General features: G+C 59.4%; 1 protein-coding gene across 1 annotated transcript; it reads right to left on the reverse strand.

Annotated features, from left to right (window-relative positions):
- Positions 1-37: 37 nt before the first annotated feature.
- Positions 38-23,625, reverse strand: RUSF1 (RUS family member 1; the record flags this gene model as incomplete). The annotated part of the gene is given in 11 exon segments (XM_082500758.1): positions 38-74; positions 76-169; positions 1,343-1,413; positions 5,532-5,633; positions 6,645-6,750; positions 6,934-6,966; positions 9,816-9,861; positions 19,060-19,174; positions 21,118-21,195; positions 22,415-22,557; positions 23,601-23,625. Coding segments are annotated over 11 exon segments (841 nt in total), but the record flags the coding sequence as incomplete, so codon positions are not given.
- Between the last annotated feature and the right edge of the window lie 358 nt (positions 23,626-23,983).

Here is a 23,983-nt window from a genome sequence, read left to right on the forward strand (position 1 = left end):
GGTGGGGCCGTTTGGCCCCGCCCCCCTGCGGCCCCGCCCCTCAAAGCCCCGCCCAGGGCGAGGCGGAGGCGGGGGCCTGTTGAGGGTGGGCAGGCGCAGGGCCCCCACCGCCCCCAGGTTGGCCCCCAGGTGGGTCCCCAAAAGCAGCGTCACCACCCCCCACGTCAGCCTGTGACCCCCCCCCCCAAAAAAAAGATGTCACTTGGGGGGGGGGGAACACCCCCCCCCCCCATTTCCCACCCCCCACCCCCAAATCCCCCATCCCCCCCCCCCCCCAAAAGGTTTGGGACCCCCCCATGGGACCACTCAGCCCTTTGGGGGGGGGGGTGTCCCCCCAAAACCCTCTTAGATTCTGGGGGGGGTCCCCAAACTTCCCCCCCCCCCCCAGAGGTGCAGGGGGTCCCCAAAATCTCCCCTCAGCCCCTGGGGGGGTGTCACCAAAATCCCTCCCCTTCCCCCCAAAAAAAAAGGTTTGGGGACCCCCCCATGGGACCAATCAGCCCTTTGGGGTGGGGGGGGGGGGGAGTTCCCCCCAAAACCCCTCTCAGATTCTGGGGGGGGTCCCCAAAATCTCCTCTCAGCCCCTGAGGGGGTCCCCAAAATCCCCCCCCCCCAAAAGGTTTGGGGACCCCCCCATGGGACCACTCAGCCCTTTGGGGGGGAGTTCCCCCCAAAACCCCTCTCAGATTCTCGGGGGGGGTCCCCAAAATCTCCCCTCAGCCCCTGGGGGGGTCCCCCAAACCCCTTCCCCCCAAATTTGGGAGGGGGGGGGCCCAAAATTTCCCATCAGCCTCTGGGAGGGGTCCCCAAAACAGCCCCCCCCCCCCCCACCTCCCCCAGAGCCCCAGGGCCCAGCAAGCCCCGCCCACCTCCCGCTAAGCCCCGCCCCCCAACCACCCAGGTGACACCCCCCACCAGGAGGCCACGCCCCCTTCCCGAAGCACCTCCCCAGCCCACCCAAGAGGCCCCGCCCCTTCCCCTTAAGCCACGCCCCCCCCGGGCGCACCTCACCCCTCCCCTGAAACCCCGCCCCCTTCCCTAAGCCACGCCCCCTCCCCCACTGCCCTCCCTTTCCCTGCCCCCTATTAAAGCCACGCCCCTATTAAAGCCACGCCCCCTCTGAAAAGCCACGCCCCCTCTGAAAAAGCCACGCCCCCTCTGAAAAAAAGCCACGCCCCCTCCCCCTTCTCTCTACCCCCTTTCCTACATTCATGCCCCCCGAGGCCACTCCCCCCCCGGGAGGCCCCGCCCATTTTTTGAAGACCACGCCCCCCTTTGGGGAGACCACGCCCTCTTTTTGGGAAGGCCCCGCCCCCTTTTCCCAGCATGCCCCGGGGCTCACCACGGCCGCCCCTCCAGCAGCGGCAGCAGCAGCAGCGCCAGCAGCAGCCCCGCCCCGTTCACCAGTGTCTCCTGCCCAGTCACACCAGTAACGCACCAGTAACACCAGTAACACCAGTAACCCCGCCCACCAGCGCCGACACCCCCACCCCCCCCACCCCCAGTTTTATATCCCACCCCTCTCACCCGCCTCCCAGCGCCTCCCAGTCCGGCCCAGTTGCCCTCCCAGTGCCTCCCAGTCCAAACCAGTTGCCCGCCCAGTGAGTACCAGTACAACCCAGTTGGGCTCCCAGTGCCCCCCAATCCCCTCCCAGTGCTCCCAGTCCAGCCCAGTTGCCCTCCCACTGCTCCCTAATCCTCTCCCGGTCCCTCCCAGTGCTCCCAGTACAACCCAGTTGCCCTCCCAGTACTTCCCAGTCCAACCCAGTTGCCCTCCCAGTGCCTCCCAATCCCCTCCCAGTACCTCCCAGTGCTCCCAGTCCAGCCCAGTTGCCCTCCCACTGCCCCCCAATCCCCTCCCAGTCCCTCCCAGTGCTCCCAGTACAACCCAGTTGCCCTCCCAGTGATTACCAGTACAACCCAGTTGGGCTCCCAGTCCAGCCCAGTTGCCCTCCCAGTGCCCCCCAATCCCCTCCCAGTCCCTCCCAGTCCAGCCCAGTTGCCCTCCCAGTGCCTCCCAGTCCAAACCAGTTGCCCGCCCAGTGAGTACCAGTACAACCCAGTTGGGCTCCCAGTGCCCCCCAATCCCCTCCCAGTCCCTCCCAGTGCCTCCCAGTCCAAACCAGTTGCCCGCCCAGTGATTCCCAGTACAACCCAGTTGGCCTCCCAGTCCAGCCCAGTTGCCCTCCCAGTGCCCCCCAATCCCCTCCCAGTCCCTCCCAGTCCAGCCCAGTTGCCCTCCCAGTGCTTCCCAGTCCAAACCAGTTGCCCGCCCAGTGAGTACCAGTACAACCCAGTTGGGCTCCCAGTGCCCCCCAATCGCCTCCCAGTGCTCCCAGTCCAGCCCAGTTGCCCTCCCACTGCTCCCTAATCCTCTCCCGGTCCCTCCCAGTGCTCCCAGTACAACCCAGTTGCCCTCCCAGTACTTCCCAGTCCAACCCAGTTGCCCTCCCAGTGCCTCCCAATCCCCTCCCAGTACCTCCCAGTGCTCCCAGTCCAGCCCAGTTGCCCTCCCACTGCCCCCCAATCCCCTCCCAGTCCCTCCCAGTGCTCCCAGTACAACCCAGTTGCCCTCCCAGTGATTACCAGTACAACCCAGTTGGGCTCCCAGTCCAGCCCAGTTGCATTCCCAGTGCCCCCCAATCCTCTCCCAGTCCCTCCCAGTCCAGCCCAGTTGCCCTCCCAGTGCCTCCCAGTCCAAACCAGTTGCCCACCCAGTGAGTACCAGTACAACCCAGTTGGGCTCCCAGTGCCCCCCAAATCCCCTCCCAGTGCTCCCAGTCCAGCCCAGTTGCCCTCCCACTCCTCCCTAATCCTCTCCCGGTCCCTCCCAGTGCTCCCAGTACAACCCAGTTGCCCTCCCAGTACTTCCCAGTCCAACCCAGTTGCCCTCCCAGTGCCTCCCAATCCCCTCCCAGTACCTCCCAGTGCTCCCAGTCCAGCCCAGTTGCCCTCCCAGTGCCTCCCAATCCCCTCCCAGTCCCTCCCAGTGCCTCCCAGTCCAAACCAGTTGCCCGCCCAGTGATTCCCAGTACAACCCAGTTGGCCTCCCAGTCCAGCCCAGTTGCCCTCCCAGTGCCCCCCAATCCCCTCCCAGTCCCTCCCAGTCCAGCCCAGTTGCCCTCCCAGTGCTTCCCAGTCCAAACCAGTTGTGGCCCCAGTGCCTCCCAATCTCCTCCCAGTGCTCCCAGTACAACCCGCTTGCCCTCCCAGTGCCCCCCAATCCCCTCCCAGTACCTCCCAGTGCTCCCAGTACAACTCGGTTGCCCTCCCAGTGCCCCCCAATCCCCTCCCAGTGCCCCCCAACCCCCTCCCAGTCCCTCCCAGTGCTCCCCAATCCCCTCTCAGTCCCTCCCAGTGCTCCCAGTACAACCCAGTTGCCCTCCCAGTCCCTCCCAATCCCCTCCCAGTCCCTCCCAGTGCTCCCAGTCCAGCCCAGTTGCCCTCCCAGTGCCCCCCAATCCCCTCCCAGTGCCTCCCAATCCCCTCCCAGTGCCTCCCACTGCCCTCCAATCCCCTCCCAGTCCCTCCCAGTGCTCCCAGTCCAGCCCAGTTGCCCTCCCAGTACCCCCCTATCGCCTCCCAGTCCCTCCCAGTGCTCCCCAATCCCCTCTCAGTCCCTCCCAGTGCTCCCAGTACAACCCAGTTGCCCTCCCAGTCCCTCCCAATCCCCTCCCAGTCCCTCCCAGTGCTCCCAGTACAACCCAGTTGCCCTCCCAGTGCCCCCCAATCCCCTCCCAGTGCCCCCCAATCCCCTCCCAGTCCCTCCCAGTGCTCCCCAATCCCCTCCCAGTCCCTCCCAGTGCTCCCAGTACAACCCAGTTGCCCTCCCAGTCCCTCCCAATCCCCTCCCAGTCCCTCCCAGTGCTCCCAGTACAACTCGGTTGCCCTCCCAGTGCCCCCCAATCCCCTCCCAGTGCCCCCCAACCCCCTCCCAGTCCCTCCCAGTGCTCCCCAATCCCCTCTCAGTCCCTCCCAGTGCTCCCAGTACAACCCAGTTGCCCTCCCAGTCCCTCCCAATCCCCTCCCAGTACCTCCCAGTGCTCCCAGTACAACCCAGTTGCCCTCCCAGTGCCCCCCAATCCCCTCCCAGTGCCCCCCAACCCCCTCCCAGTCCCTCCCAATGCTCTCCAATCCCCTCCCAGTCCCTCCCAGTGCTCCCAGTGCAACCCAGTTGCCCTCCCAGTCCCTCCCAATCCCCTCCCAGTCCCTCCCAGTGCTCCCAGTACAACCCAGTTGCCCTCCCAGTGCCCTCCAATCCCCTCCCAGTGCCCCCCAACCCCCTCCCAGTCCCTCCCAGTGCTCCCAGTACAACCCAGTTGCCCTCCCAGTCCCTCCCAATCCCCTCCCAGTCCCTCCCAGTGCTCCCAGTCCAGCCCAGTTGCCCTCCCAGTGCCCCCAATCCCCTCCCAGTGCCCCCCAATCCCCTCCCAGTCCCTCCCAGTGCTCCCCAATCCCCTCCCAGTCCCTCCCAGTGCTCCCAGTACAACCCAGTTGCCCTCCCAGTGCCCCCCAACCCCCTCCCAGTCCCTCCCAGTGCTCCCCAATCCCCTCCCAGTCCCTCCCAGTGCTCCCAGTCCAGCCCAGTTGCCCTCCCAGTCCCTCCCAATCCCCTCCCAGTCCCTCCCAGTGCTCCCAGTCCAGCCCAGTTGCCCTCCCAGTCCCTCCCAATCCCCTCCCAGTCCCTCCCAGTGCTCCCAGTCCAGCCCAGTTGCCCTCCCAGTCCCTCCCAATCCCCTCCCAGTCCCTCCCAGTGCTCCCAGTCCAGCCCAGTTGCCCTCCCAGTGCCCCCCAATCCCCTCCCAGTGCCCCCCAACCCCCTCCCAGTCCCTCCCAGTGCTCCCAGTCCAGCCCAGTTGCCCTCCCAGTGCCCCCCAATCCCCTCCCAGTGCCCCCCAACCCCCTCCCAGTCCCTCCCAGTGCTCCCAGTCCAGCCCAGTTGCCCTCCCAGTGCCCCCCAATCCCCTCCCAGTGCCCCCCAATCCCCTCCCTGTCCCTCCCAGTGCTCCGAGTACAACTCGGTTGCCCTCCCAGTGCCCCCCAGTGCCCTCCCAGTGCCCCCCAACCCCCTCCCAGTCCCTCCCAGTGCTCCCCAATCCCCTCCCAGTGCTCTCCAATCCCCTCCCAGTCCCTCCCAGTGCTCCCAGTACAACCCAGTTGCCCTCCCAGTCCCTCCCAATCCCCTCCCAGTCCCTCCCAGTGCTCCCAGTACAACTCGGTTGCCCTCCCAGTGCCCCCCAACCCCCTCCCAGTCCCTCCCAGTGCTCCCCAATCCCCTCCCAGTCCCTCCCAGTGCTCCCAGTCCAGCCCAGTTGCCCTCCCAGTCCCTCCCAATCCCCTCCCAGTCCCTCCCAGTGCTCCCAGTCCAGCCCAGTTGCCCTCCCAGTGCCCCCCAATCCCCTCCCAGTGCCCCCCAAACCCCTCCCAGTCCCTCCCAGTGCTCCCAGTCCAGCCCAGTTGCCCTCCCAGTGCCCCCCAATCCCCTCCCAGTGCCTCCCAGTGCCCTCCCAGTGCCTCCCAGTTGCCCCCACCTGGCTGCTGTCCTTGGCGGCCACGTCGGCCATGTTGTCCCGCCGCGCCTGGTGCACGGCCAGCGCCGCCCGCGTCGCCCCGCCCGCCACGCCCACCACGCACTGGGGCGGGGCACCGCGTCACCCAGTATCCCCCAGTACCCCCCCAGTGCCTCCCAGTATCGCGCCGGTGTCTCCCAGGGCCACCCCAGCCCCCCCCCCGCTACCGCCCCAGTCTCCCCCAGTATGCCCCGGTGCCACCCTCAGTGCCTCCCAGTAGCCCCCAGTGCCTCCCAGTAGCCTCCCAGTAGCACACCAGTGTCTCCCAGTATGCCCCCACTACTTCCCAGTATCTCCCACTGCCATTCCCAGTGCCTCCCAGCATCATCACAATGCCTCCCCGCAGCTCCCACTGCCTCCCAGTATCCCCAGTGCCACTCCCAGTGCCTCCCAGTATCCCCAGTGCCTCCCAGTATCCCCCAGTTCCTCCCAGTATCCCCCAGTGCCATTCCCAGTATCCCCTAGTGCCATTCCCAGTCCCTCCCTATATCCCCCAGTGACACTCCAAGTCCCTCCCAGTATCCCCAGTGCCCCTCCCAGTATCCCCAGTGCCCCTTCCAGCCCCTCCCAGTATCCCTGGTGCCACTCCCAGTGCCTCCCAGTATCCCCTAGTGCCAATCCCAGTATCCCCCAGTTCCTCCCAGTATCCCCCAGTGCCATTCCCAGTATCCCCTAGTGCCATTCCCAGTCCCTCCCAGTATCCCCCAGTGCCACTCCCAGTCCCTCCCAGTATCCCCCAGTGCCCCTCCCAGTATCCCCAGTGCCCCTCCCAGTCCCTCCCAGTATCCCCAGTGCCCCTCCCAGTCCCTCCCAGTATCCCCCAGAGCCCCTCCCAGTCCCTCCCAGTATCCCCCAGTGCCCCTCCCAGTCCCTCCCAGTATCCCTGGTGCCACTCCCAGTGCCTCCCAGTATCCCCTAGTGCCAATCCCAGTCCCTCCCAGTATTCCCCAGTGCCCCTCCCAGTCCCTCCCAGTATCCCCAGTGCCCCTCCCCAGCTCCACCCGTGCCCCCCCCCACCCACCCCCCCCCGCGCGGTGGGCGGGGCGGTGGGCGGGGCGGTGGGCGGGGCGTTACCTTGGCGGCGGCCGCCAGCGTCAGGAGGGCGGGGCCGGCGCGCGGCCAGGCGGGGGCGAGCAGCTCCAGCACCAGCGCCACGTCATTGATGACGTCAGCCGCCAGCCTGGGCGGGGGGGGAGGGGGGCGCGTCACGTGGGGGCGGGACCTCACCGGGGGGGGCGGGGCTTCACCCCGGGGGGGCGTGGCCTCATATAGGGGTTATGGGGTATAAGCGGGGGTGGGGCTTGGAGGAGGGGGCGGGGCTTGGAGGAGGGGGCGGGGCTTCTGGGAGGGGGCGTGGCCTCACCGCCACTGTTTGGCCTCGCAGTCCAGGCGGCTCCTGCGGGATCCCAGTGCTCCCAGTAAGTCCCAGTGCCGCCTCCCAGTGCTCCCAGTACGTCCCAGTCCCCACCCGCTTGGCCCCCGCTCCCTCCCAGTCCCCTCCCAGTCCCTCCCAGTCCCCTCCCAGTACGTCCCAGTCCCCTCCCGCTTGGCCCCCGCTCCCTCCCAGCTCATCCCAGTCCATCCCAGTCCCTCCCAGTCCCCTCCCAGTACATCCCAGTCCCCTCCCGCTTGGCCCCCGCTCCCTCCCAGCTCATCCCAGTCCATCCCAGTCCCTCCCAGTCCATCCCAGTCCCCTCCCAGTCCATCCCACTCCTTCCCAGTGTCCCTCCCAGTCCAATCCCAGTCTCCCCCAGTCCAGTCCCAGTTCATCCCAGTCCCCTCCCAGTTCCCTCCAGTTCATCCCACTCCCTCCCAGTCCAATCCCAGTCCCTCTCACTCCTTCCCAGTCCAACCCAGTCCTTCCCAGTCCACCCCAGTTCAACCCAGTCCCCCCCCAGTCTACCCCAATTCATCCCAGTCCCATCCAGTCCATCCCACTCCCTCCCAGTCCACCCCAGTTCATCCCAGTCCATCCAGTCCATCCCAGCCCACCCCAGTCCTTACCAGTGTCCCCTCCCAGTCCAATCCCAGTCCCTCCCAGTTCATCCAGTCCCCTCCCAGTCCACCCCAGTTCATCCCAGTCCCCTCCCAGTTCAATCCCAGTCTCTCCCAGTCCCCTCCCAGTCCAATCCCAGTCCCTCCCAGTTCATCCAGTCCCCTCCCAGTCCACCCCAGTCCATTCCCATCCCCTCCCAGTCCATCCCAGTCCACCCCAATTCACCCCAGTCCCCTCCCAGTTCAATCCCAGTCTCTCCCAGTCCCTCCCAGTTCATCCAGTCCCCTCCCAGTCCACCCCAATTCACCCCATTTCCCCCCAGTCCCATCCCAGTCCCATCCCAGTCTCCTCCCAGTCCACCCCAGTTCATTCCCGTCCCCTCCCAGTCCCCTCCAGTCCACCCCAATTCACCCCAGTCCCCTCCCAGTTCATCCCAGTCTCTCCCACTCCCCTCCCAGTCCATCCCAGTCTTTCCCACTTCCCCCCAGTTCCATTCCAGTCCCTCCCAGTCCCCTCCCAGTCCACCCCAGTCCATTCCCGTCCCCTCCCAGTCCATCCCAATTCACCCCAGTCCCCTCCCAGTCCCCCCTAGTCTATCCCAGTCCCCTCCCAGTTTATCCCAATCCAACCCCAGTTCCTCCCAGTTCATTCCCGTCCCCTCCCAGTCCATCCCAGTCCACCCCAATTCACCCCAGTCCCCTCCCAGTTCAATCCCAGTCTCTCCCAGTCCCTCCCAGTTCATTCCCGTCCCCTCCCAGTCCATCCCAGTCCACCCCAGTTCATTCCAGTCCCCTCCCAGTTCAATCCCAGTCCCTCCCAGTTCATCCAGTCCCCTCCCAGTCCACCCCAGTCCATTCCCATCCCCTCCCAGTCCATCCCAGTCCACCCCAATTCACCCCAGTCCCCTCCCAGTTCAATCCCAGTCTCTCCCAGTCCCTCCCAGTTCATCCAGTCCCCTCCCAGTCCATCCCAATTCACCCCAGTCCCCCCTAGTCTATCCCAGTCCCCTCCCAGTTTATCCCAATCCAATCCCAGTCCCTCCCAGTTCATCCAGTCCCCTCCCAGTCCACCCCAGTTCATTCCCGTCCCCTCCCAGTCCATCCCAGTCCACCCCAATTCACCCCAGTCCCCTCCCAGTCCCTTCCCTGTCCCTCCCAGTTCATCCAGTCCCCTCCCAGTCCACCCCAGTTCACCCCAGTTCATTCCAGTCCCCTCCCAGTCCCCTCCAGTCCACCCCAATTCACCCCAGTCCCCTCCCAGTTCACCCCAGTCCCCTCCCAGTTCATCCCAGTCTCTCCCACTCCCCTCCCAGTCCATCCCAGTCTTTCCCACTTCCCCCCAGTTCCATCCCAATCCCATTCCAGTCCCTCCCAGTCCCCTCCCAGTCTCTCCCAGTTCATTCCCGTCCCCTCCCAGTCCATCCCAGTCCACCCCAATTCACCCCAGTCCCCTCCCAGTTCATCCCAGTCTCTCCCACTCCCCTCCCAGTCCATCCCAGTCTTTCCCACTTCCCCCCAGTTCCATCCCAGTCCCTCCCAGTCCCCTCCCAGTCCACCCCAGTCCATTCCCGTCCCCTCCCAGTCCATCCCAATTCACCCCAGTCCCCTCCCAGTCCCCCCTAGTCTATCCCAGTCCCCTCCCAGTTTATCCCAATCCAACCCCAGTTCCTCCCAGTTCATTCCCGTCCCCTCCCAGTCCATCCCAGTCCACCCCAATTCACCCCAGTCCCCTCCCAGTTCAATCCCAGTCTCTCCCAGTCCCTCCCAGTTCATCCAGTCCCCTCCCAGTTCATCCCAGTTCATTCCAGTCCCCTCCCAGTCTCCTCCCAGTCCACCCCAGTTCATTCCTGTCCCCTCCCAGTCCCCTCCAGTCCACCCCAATTCACCCCAGTCCCCTCCCAGTTCATCCCAGTTCATTCCAGTCCCCTCCCAGTCTCCTCCCAGTCCACCCCAGTTCATTCCTGTCCCCTCCCAGTCCCCTCCAGTCCACCCCAATTCACCCCAGTCCCCTCCCAGTTCATCCCAGTCTCTCCCACTCCCCTCCCAGTCCATCCCACTTCCCCCCAGTCCCATCCCAGTCCCATTCCAGTCCCTCCCAGTCCACCCCAGTTCATTCCAGTCCCCTCCCAGTTCATCCCAGTCTCTCCCACTCCCCTCCCAGTCCATCCCAGTCTTTCCCACTTCCCCCCAGTCCCATCCCAGTCCCATCCCAGTCCCATCCCAGTCCCTCCCAGTCCGCCCAGTGCTCACCCCTGCAGCCAGGCGAAGGTGATGCGCGTCACTATCCCCACCCCGTCTGCGGGAGGCACCGGGTTTTGGGGTGAAAAAGGGCGATTTTGGGTACGGGGGGATTTTGGGGTGAAAAAGGGCGATTTGGGGTAGGGGGGTTTGGGGGTGAAAATGGTGATTTTTTTTTTTGGGGGCCGGGGGAGTGTTTTGGGGTGAAAAAGAGGGATTTGGGGTAAAGGAGAAATTTGGGGGTGAAAACGAAGGATTTGGGGTACGGGAATTTTGGGGTAAAATTGGGGCATTTTGGGGTAAAATAGGAACTTTGGGGTGAAAACGGAGGATTTGGGGTACGGGAATTTTGGGGTAAAATTGGGGCATTTTGGGGTAAAATAGGAACTTTGGGGTGAAAACGGAGGATTTGGGGTACGGGAATTTTGGGGTAAAATTGGGGCATTTTGGGAATGAGGAGTTTGGGGTGAAAACGGTGGATTTTGGGTAGAGGGGAATTTGGGGGTAAAAAAAGGGCAATTTGGGGCTCTAAGGGAGATCTTTTTGGGGTGAAACTGAGGGTTTTTGGGGAGCGCCGGAGTAGATTTTGGGGTCAAATTGGACGATTTGAGGTTAAAAAAAAAAAAATGATTTTGGGGGGGGGTCAAATTGGGGGATTTTGGGGTCAAATCGAAGGATTTTGGGGGGGGAAAAATAGTGAATTTTGAGATCTGAAGGGGATTTGGGGGTGAAACAGAGGGATTTTTGGGGGGCGCTGGAGCAGATTTTTGGGGTGAATTTGGGGGATTTTGGGGGTGCTGGAGTGTATTTTGGGGTAAAAGTAGGAGATTTGGGGGTCAAAGATGGGTTTGAGGGTCAAACTGGGGAATTTTGGGGGAAAATTGGGGGATTTGGGGTGATTTTTTTTTTGGGGGGGGGGGTGAAATTGGGGGTTTTTGGGAGCGCCGGAGCAGATTTTGGGGTGAAACGGGAGATTTTGGAGAGTTCTGGGGCACATTTTGGGGTCAAACCGGGAGATTTGGGGGTTATAAATGTGGGTTTGGGGGAGGGGGGGGGGGTCAGAATGACGATTTTTGGGGTGAAACTGGAGGATTTTGGGGCCAAATATGGATTTTTTGGGGGGGCTGGAGGGGGATTTTGGGGTGAAACCGGGCGATTTGGGGGCAAATTTGGGGATCAAACTGAGAGATTTTGGGGTCTACTACGGATTTTAAAGACAAAAATGAGAGATTTTGGGGTCAAACCAGTGGATTTTGGGGTGAAATTGGAGGATTTGGGGGTCAAAGGGGGATTTGGGGATGAAATTGGGGGTTTTGGGAGGCACCAGAACAGATTTTGGGGTGAAATTGGAGGATTTTGGGGTCAAAGGGAGATTTGGGGATGAAATTGGGGGTTTTGGGGGGCACCAGAACAGATTTTGGGGTCAAACTGGGAGATTCTGGGGTGAAACTGGGGGATTCTGGGATTACTGGAGCAGATTTCGGGGTCAAACTGAGGGATTTTTGAGATTCTTGATGGGGTTTTGGGGTGAAAAATGGGATTTTTGGGGGCGCTGGGGGCAATTTGGGGGTCAAACCGGGAAATTTGGGGGTCAAATTGGGAAATTTTGGTGTCCGACGTGGAATTTAGGGCCAAAATGAGCAGATTTTGGGGTCAGAGTGGGATATTTTGGGGCAAAACTGGGGGGTTTGGGGATTCTAGATGGATTTTGGGGTGAAAAACGGGATTTTTGGGGGTGCCGACGGGTTAAATTGGGAAATTTTGGGGTCAAATTGGGTGATTTTGGGGTCCGACGTGGAATTTAGGGTCAAAAAGAGCAGATTTTGGGGTCAGAGTGGGATATTTTGGGGCAAAACTGGGGGGTTTGGGGATTCTAGATGGATTTTGGGGTGAAAAACGGGATTTTTGGGGGTGTTGACGGGATAAATTGGGAAATTTTGGGGTCAAACTGGGGGATTCTGGGGTGAAACTGGGGGATTCTGGGATTACTGGAGCAGATTTCGGGGTCAAACTGAGGGATTTTTGAGATTCTTGATGGGGTTTTGGGGTGAAAAATGGGATTTTTGGGGGCGCTGGGGGCAATTTGGGGGTCAAACCGGGAAATTTGGGGGTCAAATTGGGAAATTTTGGTGTCCGACACGGAATTTAGGGCCAAAATGAGCAGATTTTGGGGTCAGAGTGGGATATTTTGGGGCAAAACTGGGGGGTTTGGGGATTCTAGATGGATTTTGGGGTGAAAAACGGGATTTTTGGGGGTGCCGACGGGTTAAATTGGGAAATTTTGGGGTCAAATTGGGTGATTTTGGGGTCCGACGTGGAATTTAGGGTCAAAAAGAGCAGATTTTGGGGTCAGAGTGGGATATTTTGGGGCAAAACTGGGGGGTTTGGGGATTCTAGATGGATTTTGGGGTGAAAAACGGGATTTTTGGGGGTGTTGACGGGATAAATTGGGAAATTTTGGGGTCAAACTGGGGGATTCTGGGGTGAAACTGGGGGATTCTGGGATTACTGGAGCAGATTTCGGGGTCAAACTGAGGGATTTTTGAGATTCTTGATGGGGTTTTGGGGTGAAAAATGGGATTTTTGGGGGCGCTGGGGGCAATTTGGGGGTCAAACCGGGAAATTTGGGGGTCAAATTGGGAAATTTTGGTGTCCGACACGGAATTTAGGGCCAAAATGAGCAGATTTTGGGGTCAGAGTGGGATATTTTGGGGCAAAACTGGGGGGTTTGGGGATTCTAGATGGATTTTGGGGTGAAAAACGGGATTTTTGGGGGTGCCGACGGGTTAAATTGGGAAATTTTGGGGTCAAATTGGGTGATTTTGGGGTCCGACGTGGAATTTAGGGTCAAAAAGAGCAGATTTTGGGGTCAGAGTGGGATATTTTGGGGCAAAACTGGGGGGTTTGGGGATTCTAGATGGATTTTGGGGTGAAAAACGGGATTTTTGGGGGTGTTGACGGGATAAATTGGGAAATTTTGGGGTCAAACTGGGGGATTCTGGGGTGAAACTGGGGGATTCTGGGATTACTGGAGCAGATTTCGGGGTCAAACTGAGGGATTTTTGAGATTCTTGATGGGGTTTTGGGGTGAAAAATGGGATTTTTGGGGGCGCTGGGGGCAATTTGGGGGTCAAACCGGGAAATTTGGGGGTCAAATTGGGAAATTTTGGTGTCCGACACGGAATTTAGGGCCAAAATGAGCAGATTTTGGGGTCAGAGTGGGATATTTTGGGGCAAAACTGGGGGGTTTGGGGATTCTAGATGGATTTTGGGGTGAAAAACGGGATTTTTGGGGGTGCCGACGGGTTAAATTGGGAAATTTTGGGGTCAAATTGGGTGATTTTGGGGTCCGACGTGGAATTTAGGGTCAAAAAGAGCAGATTTTGGGGTCAGAGTGGGATATTTTGGGGCAAAACTGGGCGGGGTTGGGATTCTAGATGGATTTTGGGGTGAAAAACGGGATTTTTGGGGGTGCCGACGGGTTAAATTGGGAAATTTTGGGGTCAAATTGGGTGATTTTGGGGTCCGACGTGGAATTTAGGGTCAAAAAGAGCAGATTTTGGGGTCAGAGTGGGATATTTTGGGGCAAAACTGGGGGGTTTGGGGATTCTAGATGGATTTTGGGGTGAAAAACGGGATTTTTGGGGGTGTTGACGGGATAAATTGGGAAATTTTGGGGTCAAACTGGGGGATTCTGGGGTGAAACTGGGGGATTCTGGGATTACTGGAGCAGATTTCGGGGTCAAACTGAGGGATTTTTGAGATTCTTGATGGGGTTTTGGGGTGAAAAATGGGATTTTTGGGGGCGCTGGGGGCAATTTGGGGGTCAAACCGGGAAATTTGGGGGTCAAATTGGGAAATTTTGGTGTCCGACACGGAATTTAGGGCCAAAATGAGCAGATTTTGGGGTCAGAGTGGGATATTTTGGGGCAAAACTGGGGGGTTTGGGGATTCTAGATGGATTTTGGGGTGAAAAACGGGATTTTTGGGGGTGCCGACGGGTTAAATTGGGAAATTTTGGGGTCAAATTGGGTGATTTTGGGGTCCGACGTGGAATTTAGGGTCAAAAAGAGCAGATTTTGGGGTCAGAGTGGGATATTTTGGGGCAAAACTGGGGGGTTTGGGGATTCTAGATGGATTTTGGGGTGAAAAACGGGATTTTTGGGGGTGTTGACGGGATAAATTGGGAAATTTTGGGGTCAAACTGGGGGATTCTGGGGTGAAACTGGGGGATTCTGGGATTACTGGAGCAGATTTCGGGGTCAAACTGAGGGATTTTTGAGATTCTTGATGGGGTTTTGGGGTGAAAAATGGGATTTTTGGGGGCGCTGGGGGCAATTTGGGGGTCAAACCGGGAAATTTGGGGGTCAAATTGGGAAATTTTGGTGTCCGACACGGAATTTAGGGCCAAAATGAGCAGATTTTGGGGTCAGAGTGGGATATTTTGGGGCAAAACTGGGGGGTTTGGGGATTCTAGATGGATTTTGGGGTGAAAAACGGGATTTTTGGGGGTGCCGACGGGTTAAATTGGGAAATTTTGGGGTCAAATTGGGTGATTTTGGGGTCCGACGTGGAATTTAGGGTCAAAAAGAGCAGATTTTGGGGTCAGAGTGGGATATTTTGGGGCAAAACTGGGGGGTTTGGGGATTCTAGATGGATTTTGGGGTGAAAAACGGGATTTTTGGGGGTGTTGACGGGATAAATTGGGAAATTTTGGGGTCAAACTGGGGGATTCTGGGGTGAAACTGGGGGATTCTGGGATTACTGGAGCAGATTTCGGGGTCAAACTGAGGGATTTTTGAGATTCTTGATGGGGTTTTGGGGTGAAAAATGGGATTTTTGGGGGCGCTGGGGGCAATTTGGGGGTCAAACCGGGAAATTTGGGGGTCAAATTGGGAAATTTTGGTGTCCGACACGGAATTTAGGGCCAAAATGAGCAGATTTTGGGGTCAGAGTGGGATATTTTGGGGCAAAACTGGGGGGTTTGGGGATTCTAGATGGATTTTGGGGTGAAAAACGGGATTTTTGGGGGTGCCGACGGGTTAAATTGGGAAATTTTGGGGTCAAATTGGGTGATTTTGGGGTCCGACGTGGAATTTAGGGTCAAAAAGAGCAGATTTTGGGGTCAGAGTGGGATATTTTGGGGCAAAACTGGGCGGGGTTGGGATTCTAGATGGATTTTGGGGTGAAAAACGGGATTTTTGGGGGTGCCGACGGGTTAAATTGGGAAATTTTGGGGTCAAATTGGGTGATTTTGGGGTCCGACGTGGAATTTAGGGTCAAAAAGAGCAGATTTTGGGGTCAGAGTGGGATATTTTGGGGCAAAACTGGGGGGTTTGGGGATTCTAGATGGATTTTGGGGTGAAAAACGGGATTTTTGGGGGTGTTGACGGGATAAATTGGGAAATTTTGGGGTCAAACTGGGGGATTCTGGGGTGAAACTGGGGGATTCTGGGATTACTGGAGCAGATTTCGGGGTCAAACTGAGGGATTTTTGAGATTCTTGATGGGGTTTTGGGGTGAAAAATGGGATTTTTGGGGGCGCTGGGGGCAATTTGGGGGTCAAACCGGGAAATTTGGGGGTCAAATTGGGAAATTTTGGTGTCCGACACGGAATTTAGGGCCAAAATGAGCAGATTTTGGGGTCAGAGTGGGATATTTTGGGGCAAAACTGGGGGGTTTGGGGATTCTAGATGGATTTTGGGGTGAAAAACGGGATTTTTGGGGGTGCCGACGGGTTAAATTGGGAAATTTTGGGGTCAAATTGGGTGATTTTGGGGTCCGACGTGGAATTTAGGGTCAAAAAGAGCAGATTTTGGGGTCAGAGTGGGATATTTTGGGGCAAAACTGGGGGGTTTGGGGATTCTAGATGGATTTTGGGGTGAAAAACGGGATTTTTGGGGGTGTTGACGGGATAAATTGGGAAATTTTGGGGTCAAACTGGGGGATTCTGGGGTGAAACTGGGGGATTCTGGGATTACTGGAGCAGATTTCGGGGTCAAACTGAGGGATTTTTGAGATTCTTGATGGGGTTTTGGGGTGAAAAATGGGATTTTTGGGGGCGCTGGGGGCAATTTGGGGGTCAAACCGGGAAATTTGGGGGTCAAATTGGGAAATTTTGGTGTCCGACACGGAATTTAGGGCCAAAATGAGCAGATTTTGGGGTCAGAGTGGGATATTTTGGGGCAAAACTGGGGGGTTTGGGGATTCTAGATGGATTTTGGGGTGAAAAACGGGATTTTTGGGGGTGCCGACGGGTTAAATTGGGAAATTTTGGGGTCAAATTGGGTGATTTTGGGGTCCGACGTGGAATTTAGGGTCAAAAAGAGCAGATTTTGGGGTCAGAGTGGGATATTTTGGGGCAAAACTGGGGGGTTTGGGGATTCTAGATGGATTTTGGGGTGAAAAACGGGATTTTTGGGGGTGTTGACGGGATAAATTGGGAAATTTTGGGGTCAAACTGGGGGATTCTGGGGTGAAACTGGGGGATTCTGGGATTACTGGAGCAGATTTCGGGGTCAAACTGAGGGATTTTTGAGATTCTTGATGGGGTTTTGGGGTGAAAAATGGGATTTTTGGGGGCGCTGGGGGCAATTTGGGGGTCAAACCGGGAAATTTGGGGGTCAAATTGGGAAATTTTGGTGTCCGACACGGAATTTAGGGCCAAAATGAGCAGATTTTGGGGTCAGAGTGGGATATTTTGGGGCAAAACTGGGGGGTTTGGGGATTCTAGATGGATTTTGGGGTGAAAAACGGGATTTTTGGGGGTGCCGACGGGTTAAATTGGGAAATTTTGGGGTCAAATTGGGTGATTTTGGGGTCCGACGTGGAATTTAGGGTCAAAAAGAGCAGATTTTGGGGTCAGAGTGGGATATTTTGGGGCAAAACTGGGGGGTTTGGGGATTCTAGATGGATTTTGGGGTGAAAAACGGGATTTTTGGGGGTGTTGACGGGATAAATTGGGAAATTTTGGGGTCAAACTGGGGGATTCTGGGGTGAAACTGGGGGATTCTGGGATTACTGGAGCAGATTTCGGGGTCAAACTGAGGGATTTTTGAGATTCTTGATGGGGTTTTGGGGTGAAAAATGGGATTTTTGGGGGCGCTGGGGGCAATTTGGGGGTCAAACCGGGAAATTTGGGGGTCAAATTGGGAAATTTTGGTGTCCGACACGGAATTTAGGGCCAAAATGAGCAGATTTTGGGGTCAGAGTGGGATATTTTGGGGCAAAACTGGGGGGTTTGGGGATTCTAGATGGATTTTGGGGTGAAAAACGGGATTTTTGGGGGTGCCGACGGGTTAAATTGGGAAATTTTGGGGTCAAATTGGGTGATTTTGGGGTCCGACGTGGAATTTAGGGTCAAAAAGAGCAGATTTTGGGGTCAGAGTGGGATATTTTGGGGCAAAACTGGGCGGGGTTGGGATTCTAGATGGATTTTGGGGTGAAAAACGGGATTTTTGGGGGTGTTGATGGGATAAATTGGGAAATTTTGGGGTCAAATTGGGAAATTTTCGGGTCTGAAGCGGAATTTAGGGCCAAAATGAGCAGATTTTGGGGTTAGAATCGGATATTTTGGGGCAAAACTGGGCGGGGTTGGGATTCTAGATGGATTTTGGGGTGAAAAATGGGATTTTTGGGGGTGTTGATGGGATAAATTGTGACATTTTGGGGTCAAATTGGGAGATTTTGGGGTCCGACGCGGAATTTAGGGCCAAAATGAGCAGATTTTGGGGTCAGAGTGGGATATTTTGGGGCAAAACTGGGGGGTTTGGGGATTCTAGATGGATTTTGGGGTGAAAAACGGGATTTTTGGGGGTGTTGATGGGATAAATTGGGAAATTTTGGGGTCAAACTGGGAGATTCTGGGGTGAAACTGGGGGATTCTGGGATTACTGGAGCAGATTTCGGTGTCAAACTGAGGGATTTTTGAGATTCTTAATGGGGTTTTGGGGTGAAAAATGGGATTTTTGGGGGTGCTGGGGGCAATTTTGGGGTCAAATTGGGAAATTTGGGGGTCAAATTGGGAAATTTTGGGGTCAAATTGGGAAATTTTGGGGTCCGACATGGAATTTAGGTCCAAAATGAGCAGATTTTGGGGTCAGAGTGGGATATTTTGGGGCAAAATTGGGGGGTTTGGGGATTCTAGATGGATTTTGGGGTGAAAAATGGGATTTTTGGGGGTGTTGATGGGATAAATTGGGAAATTTTGGGCTCAAATGGGGAGATTTGGAGGGTCAAAGATGGGTTTGGGGGGGTCCAACGGCTGAATTTTGGGGTGAAACCGCAGGAATTGGGGGTCAGCAGTGGATTGGGGGTTCCAAGGGGGATTTTGGGGTGAAACTTGGGGGTTTTGGGGGCGCCGGAGCAGATTTTGAGGTCAAACTGGGAGATTCTGGGGTGAAACTGGGGGATTCTGGGATTACTGGAGCAGATTTCGGGGTCAAACTGAAGGATTTTGAGATTCTTGATGGGGTTTTGGGGTGAAAAATGGGATTTTTGGGGGTGCTGGGGGCAATTTGGGGGTCAAACCGGGAAATTTGGGGGTCAAATTGGGAAATTTTGGGGTCAAATTGGGAAATTTTGGGGTCCAACACAGAATTTAGGGCCAAAATGAGCAGATTTTGGGGTCAGAGTGGGATATTTTGGGGCAAAACTGGGCGGGGTTGGGATTCTAGATGGATTTTGGGGTGAAAAATGGCATTTTTGGGGGTGTTGATGGGATAAATTGTGACATTTTGGGGTCAAATTGGGAGATTTTGGGGTCCGACGCGGAATTTAGGGCCAAAATGAGCAGATTTTGGGGTCAGAGTGGGATATTTTGGGGCAAAACTGGGCGGGGTGGGGATTCTAGATGGATTTTGGGGTGAAAAATGGGATTTTTGGGGGTGTTGATGGGATAAATTGTGACATTTTGGGGTGAAATCGGAAGATTTTGGGGTCCGACGTAGAATTTAAGGTCAAAATGAGCAGATTTTGGGGTCAGAGTGGGATATTTTGGGGCAAAACCGGGCGGGGTTGGGATTCTAGATGGATTTTGGGGTGAAAAACAGGATTTTTGGGGGTGTTGATGGGATAAATTGGGAAATTTTGGGCTCAAATGGGGAGATTTGGAGGGTCAAAGATGGGTTGGGGGGGTCCAACGGCTGAATTTTGGGGTGAAACCGCAGGAATTGGGGGTCAGCAGTGGATTGGGGGTTCCAAGTGGGATTTTGGGGTGAAACTTGGGGGTTTTGGGGGCGGGGGAGGGGTCACTCACCGCGCAGCACCCAGGTGAGGGTGGCCCCGGTGACGGTGGCGGCGCTGTCCCCCACCCCCATGGCCTGGAGCACCGCCCGCGTGGCCAAAGCGCCCGTCAGGGTACTGCACAGCGCCTGCCCAGTGCTCCCAGTTAGCCACCAGTTACCTCCCAGTAAGCCCCTGCCCACCCTGCCTCCCTCCCAGTTACCTCCCGCTCCCTCCCAGCAGACTCCCAGTTACCTCCCAGTCTCCCCCCGCCCACCCCAGTGCTCCTAGTTACCCACCAGTTACCTCCCAGTGTCCCCCAGCCCATCCCAGTCCTCCCAGTTAGCCACCAGTTACCTCCCAGTAACCCCCTACCCACCCTGCCTCCCTCCCAGTTACCTCCCGCTCCCCCCCAGCAGACTCCCAGTTACCTCCCAGTGTCCCCCAGCCCACCCCAGTGCTCCTAGTTACCCACCAGTTACCTCCCAGTGTCCCCCAGCCCATCCCAGTCCTCCCAGTTACCCACCAGTTACCCACCACTTACCTCCCAGTGAACACCTGACCATCCCAGTTACCTCCCACTCCCTCCCAGTAGCCCTCAGCCAACTCCCAGTTAACTTCTAGTGTTCCCCAGCCCATCCCAGTGCTCCTAGTTACCCACCAGTTACCTCCCAGTGTCCCCCAGCCCATCCCAGTGCTCCCAGTTAGCCACCAGTTACCTCCCAGTAACGCCCTGCCCACCCTGCTTCCCTCCCAGTTACCTCCCGCTCCCTCCCAGCAGACTCACAGTTACCTCCCAGTCTCCCCCAGCCCACCCCAGTGCTCCTAGTTACCCACCAGTTACCTCCCAGTGTCCCCCAGCCCATCCCAGTCCTCCCAGTTAGCCACCAGTTACCTCCCAGTAACCCCCTGCCCACCCTGACTCCCTCCCAGTTACCTCCCACTCCCTCCCAGTAGCCCTCAGCCAACTCCCAGTTACCTCCCAGTCTCCCCCAGCCCATCCCGGTGCTCCCAGTTACCCACCAGTTACCTCCCAGTGTCCCCCAGCCCATCCCAGTCCTCCCAGTTACCCACCAGTTACCTCCCAGTAACCCCCTGCCCACCCTGCCTCCCTCCCAGTTACCTCCCAGTCCCCCCCAGCAGACTCCCACTTACCTCCCAGTCTCCCCCCGCCCACCCCAGTGCTCCTAGTTACCCACCAGTTACCTCCCCGTGTCCCACAGCCCATCCCAGTCCTCCCAGTTACCCACCAGTTACCTCCCAGTAACCCCCTGCCCACCCTGCCTCCCTCCCAGTTACCTCCCACTCCCTCCCAGCAGACTCCCAGTTACCTCCCAGTCTCCCCCCGCCCACCCCAGTGCTCCTAGTTACCCACCAGTTACCTCCCAGTGTCCCCCAGCCCATCCCAGTCCTCCCAGTTAGCCACCAGTTACCTCCCAGTAACACCCTGCCCACCCTGCTTCCCTCCCAGTTACCTCCCGCTCCCTCCCAGCAGACTCCCAGTTACCTCCCAGTGTCCCCCCGCCCACCCCAGTGCTCCTAGTTACCCACCAGTTACCTCCCAGTGTCCCACAGCCCATCCCAGTCCTCCCAGTTAGCCACCAGTTACCTCCCAGTGACCACCTGACCATCCTCCCTCCCTCCCAGTTACCTCCCACTCCCTCCCAGTAGCCCTCAGCCAACTCCCACTTACCTCCCAGTGTCCCCCAGCCCATCCCAGTGCTCCCAGTTACCCAACAGTTATCTCCCAGTGACCACCTGACCACCCTCCCTCCCTCCCAGTTACCTCCCAGTTACCTCCCAGTGCTCCTCAGATCCCTCCCAGTAGCCCCCAGCTGCCTCCCAGTTACCTCCCAATAGCCCCCAGGTGCCTCCCAGTTACCTCCCAATAGCCCCCAGCTGCCTCCCAGTTACCTCCCAATAGCCCCCAGCTGCCTCCCAGTACCTCCCAGTACCCCCCAGTCCCTCCCAGAGCCCCCCCCGCCCTCTCCCAGTCCCCCCCAGTCCCTCCCAGTGCCCCCCTGCCCCCTCCCAGTCCCCTCCCCACCCCCTCCCAGTGCCCCCCAGTCCCTCCCAGTGCTCCCAGTGTCACCTGGAGGCAGTCCCAGCACTGGTACTGGAGGTAGTCGGGGCTGACGCTCTCGGGGTACCCCTGGGGCAGCAGCACCCGCTGGGGGGGGAGGGGGGGGTCAGGTACCCCTGAGACCCCCCCCGGAATCCCAGTAGCCCCCTCTTGCACCCCAGTAGCCCCCCTCCCCCCCAGTAGCCCCCCTGGACCCCATTAGAGCCCCCCAAGACCCCCCCACTCCCCATTACAACCCCCCAGGACCCCAATATCTCCCCCAAGACCCCCCCCAGACCCTAAAAGCCCCCCCAGGGCCCCAGTAGCCCCCCCAGGACCCCAGTAGCCCCCCCAGGACCCCCTCCAACCCCCAGTAGCCCCCCCCAGGACCCCAGTAGCCCCCCCAGTAGCCCCTCTGGACCCCATTAGAGCCCCCCAGGACCCCCCCACTCCCCATTACACCCCCCCAAGACCCCAATATCTCCCCCAAGACCCCCCCCAGACCCTAAAAGCCCCCCCAGTACCCCAGTAGCCCCCCCAGAACCCCCTCCAACCCCCAGTAGCCCCTCCAGGACCCCAGTAGCCCCCCCCAATAGCCCCCCCTGGACCCCATTAGAGCCCCCCAAGACCCCCCCACTCCCCATTACACCCCCCCGGACCCCAATATCTCCCCCAAGACCCCCCCCCAGACCCTAAAAGCCCCCCCAGAACCCCCTCCAACCCCCAGTAGCCCCCCCAGGACCCCAGTAGCCCCCCCAGTAGCCCCTCTGGACCCCATTAGAGCCCCCCAAGACCCCCGCACTCCCCATTACACCCCCCCCAGGACCCCAATATCTCCCCCAAGACCCCCCCCAGACCCTAAAAGCCCCCCCAGATCCCCCTCCAACCCCCAGTAGCCCCCCCCAGGACCCCAGTAGCCCCCCCAGTAGCCCCCCTGGACCCCATTAGAGCCCCCCAAGACCCCCCCACTCCCCATTACACCCCCCCAGGACCCCAATATCTCCCCCAAGACCCCCCCAGACCCTAAAAGCCCCCCCAGGACCCCAGTAGCCCCCCCAGAAGCCCCTCCAACCCCCAGTAGCCCCCCCAGGACCCCAGTAGCCCCCCCAGTAGCCCAGTAGCCCCTCTGGACCCCATTAGAGCCCCCCAAGACCCCCCCACTCCCCATTACACCCCCCCAAGACCCCAGTATCTCCCCCAAGACCCCCCCCAGACCCTAAAAGCCCCCCCAGGACCCCAGTAGCCCCCCCAGGACCCCCTCCAACCCCCAGTAGCCCCCCCCAGGACCCCAGTAGCCCCCCCCAGTGCCCCCCCCCCCCCCACTCACGGCAGCGGCGCGGCGCAGGCAGGAGTGTGGGGCGGCTCCGGGGGGGACGATGCGCTGGAGCCCCCCCCGGGGGTCCCCCCAGTAACGAGCGGCTTCGTGGGACCCCCACAGCTCCCGGCAGAGGGGGGGCGGCGGGGGGGGGGCTGTGGGGACAAGGGGGGGGGGGGGTGTCATGATTGGGGGGGGGGGGGCGACGATGATGACGATGTGGGGACATGGCGGGATATTGGGGGGGGGTTGGGGGGGGGGGGATGACATTGGAGGGGCCATAGGGGGTCACTGGAGGACACTGGGGGGGCACTGGGGGACCATATGGGGTCACTGGGGGACATTGGGGGGGCACTGGGGGGCACTGGGGGGGCACTGGGGGACATGGGGGGGCACTGGGGGACCATATGGGGGCACTGGGGGACACTGGGGGGGCACTGGGGGACATGGGGGGGGCACTGGGGGACCATAGGGGGTCACTGGAGGACACTGGGGGGGCACTGGGGGACCATAGGGGGCACTGGGGGCCACTGGGGGGCCATTGGGGGGGCATAAGGGGGGCACTGGGGGACACTGGGGGGGCACTGGGGGACACGGGGGGGACACGAAGGGACACTGGAGGACATGAGAGGGATACTGGGGGTCACTGGGGGACCATAGGGGGTCACTGGGGGACACTGGAGGGGCACTGGGAGACATTGGGGGGCACTGGGGGAGATGGGGGGGTCACTGGGGGACACTGGGAAGCCATAGGGGGTCACTGGGGGACACTGGGGTGCACTGGGGGCCACTGGGGGGCCATTAGGGGGTCACTGGGGGACACTGGGGGACATTGGGGGGGTCACGAAGGGACACTGGAGGACATGAGAGGGATACTGGGGGTCACTGGGAGACATGGGGGGGACACTGGGGGAGATGGGGGGTCACTGGGGGACACTGGGAGGCCATAGGGGGTCACTGGGGGGGCACTGGGGCAGATGGGGGTTCACTGAGGGGCAATGGGGGGGGGGGGGTTGGGGGGCACTTGGGGACATGGGGGGGGGGGGGAGTGGTGGTGTCACTCAGGGACACGACGGGGGACGTGGGGGGGCCCTGAAGGGTTCGGGGGGTCCCACGGGGACACGGGGGGCGGGGGGGGAGGGCCGTGGGGGGGGTCCCGTGTCCCTCTCCCCCCCCCCCAAAAACCCCCTCCCGGTACCCTCCGGTGGCTCCATCCCGCGTCGCCGCCGTCACTTCCGGGTGACGGGCTGGGCCGGCGGTCCGCCAGTCTCTATGGTCGCCGTTAAGGCGGGCTGGGCTGGCGGTCCTCCAGATCTCTATGGTCCCCGTTGAGGCGGACTAGCAGGTCCTCCAGGTCTCTATGGTTCCCCATTAAGGCGGGCTGGGCCGGCGGTCCTCCAATCTCTATGGTCGCCGTTGAGGCGGGCTGGGCCGGCGGTCCTCCAGGTCTCTATGGTCCTCGTTGAGGCGCACTAGCAGGTCCTCCAGGTCTCTATGGTTCTCCATTAAGGCGGGCTGGGCCGGCGGTCCTCCAATCTCTATGGTCGCCGTTGAGGCGGGCTGGGCCGGCGGTCCTACAGG

This window comes from Vanellus vanellus (assembly GCF_965231255.1).
Source record: "Vanellus vanellus genome assembly, contig: HAP1_SCAFFOLD_1026, whole genome shotgun sequence".
Classification (NCBI taxonomy): Eukaryota; Metazoa; Chordata; class Aves; order Charadriiformes; family Charadriidae; genus Vanellus; species Vanellus vanellus.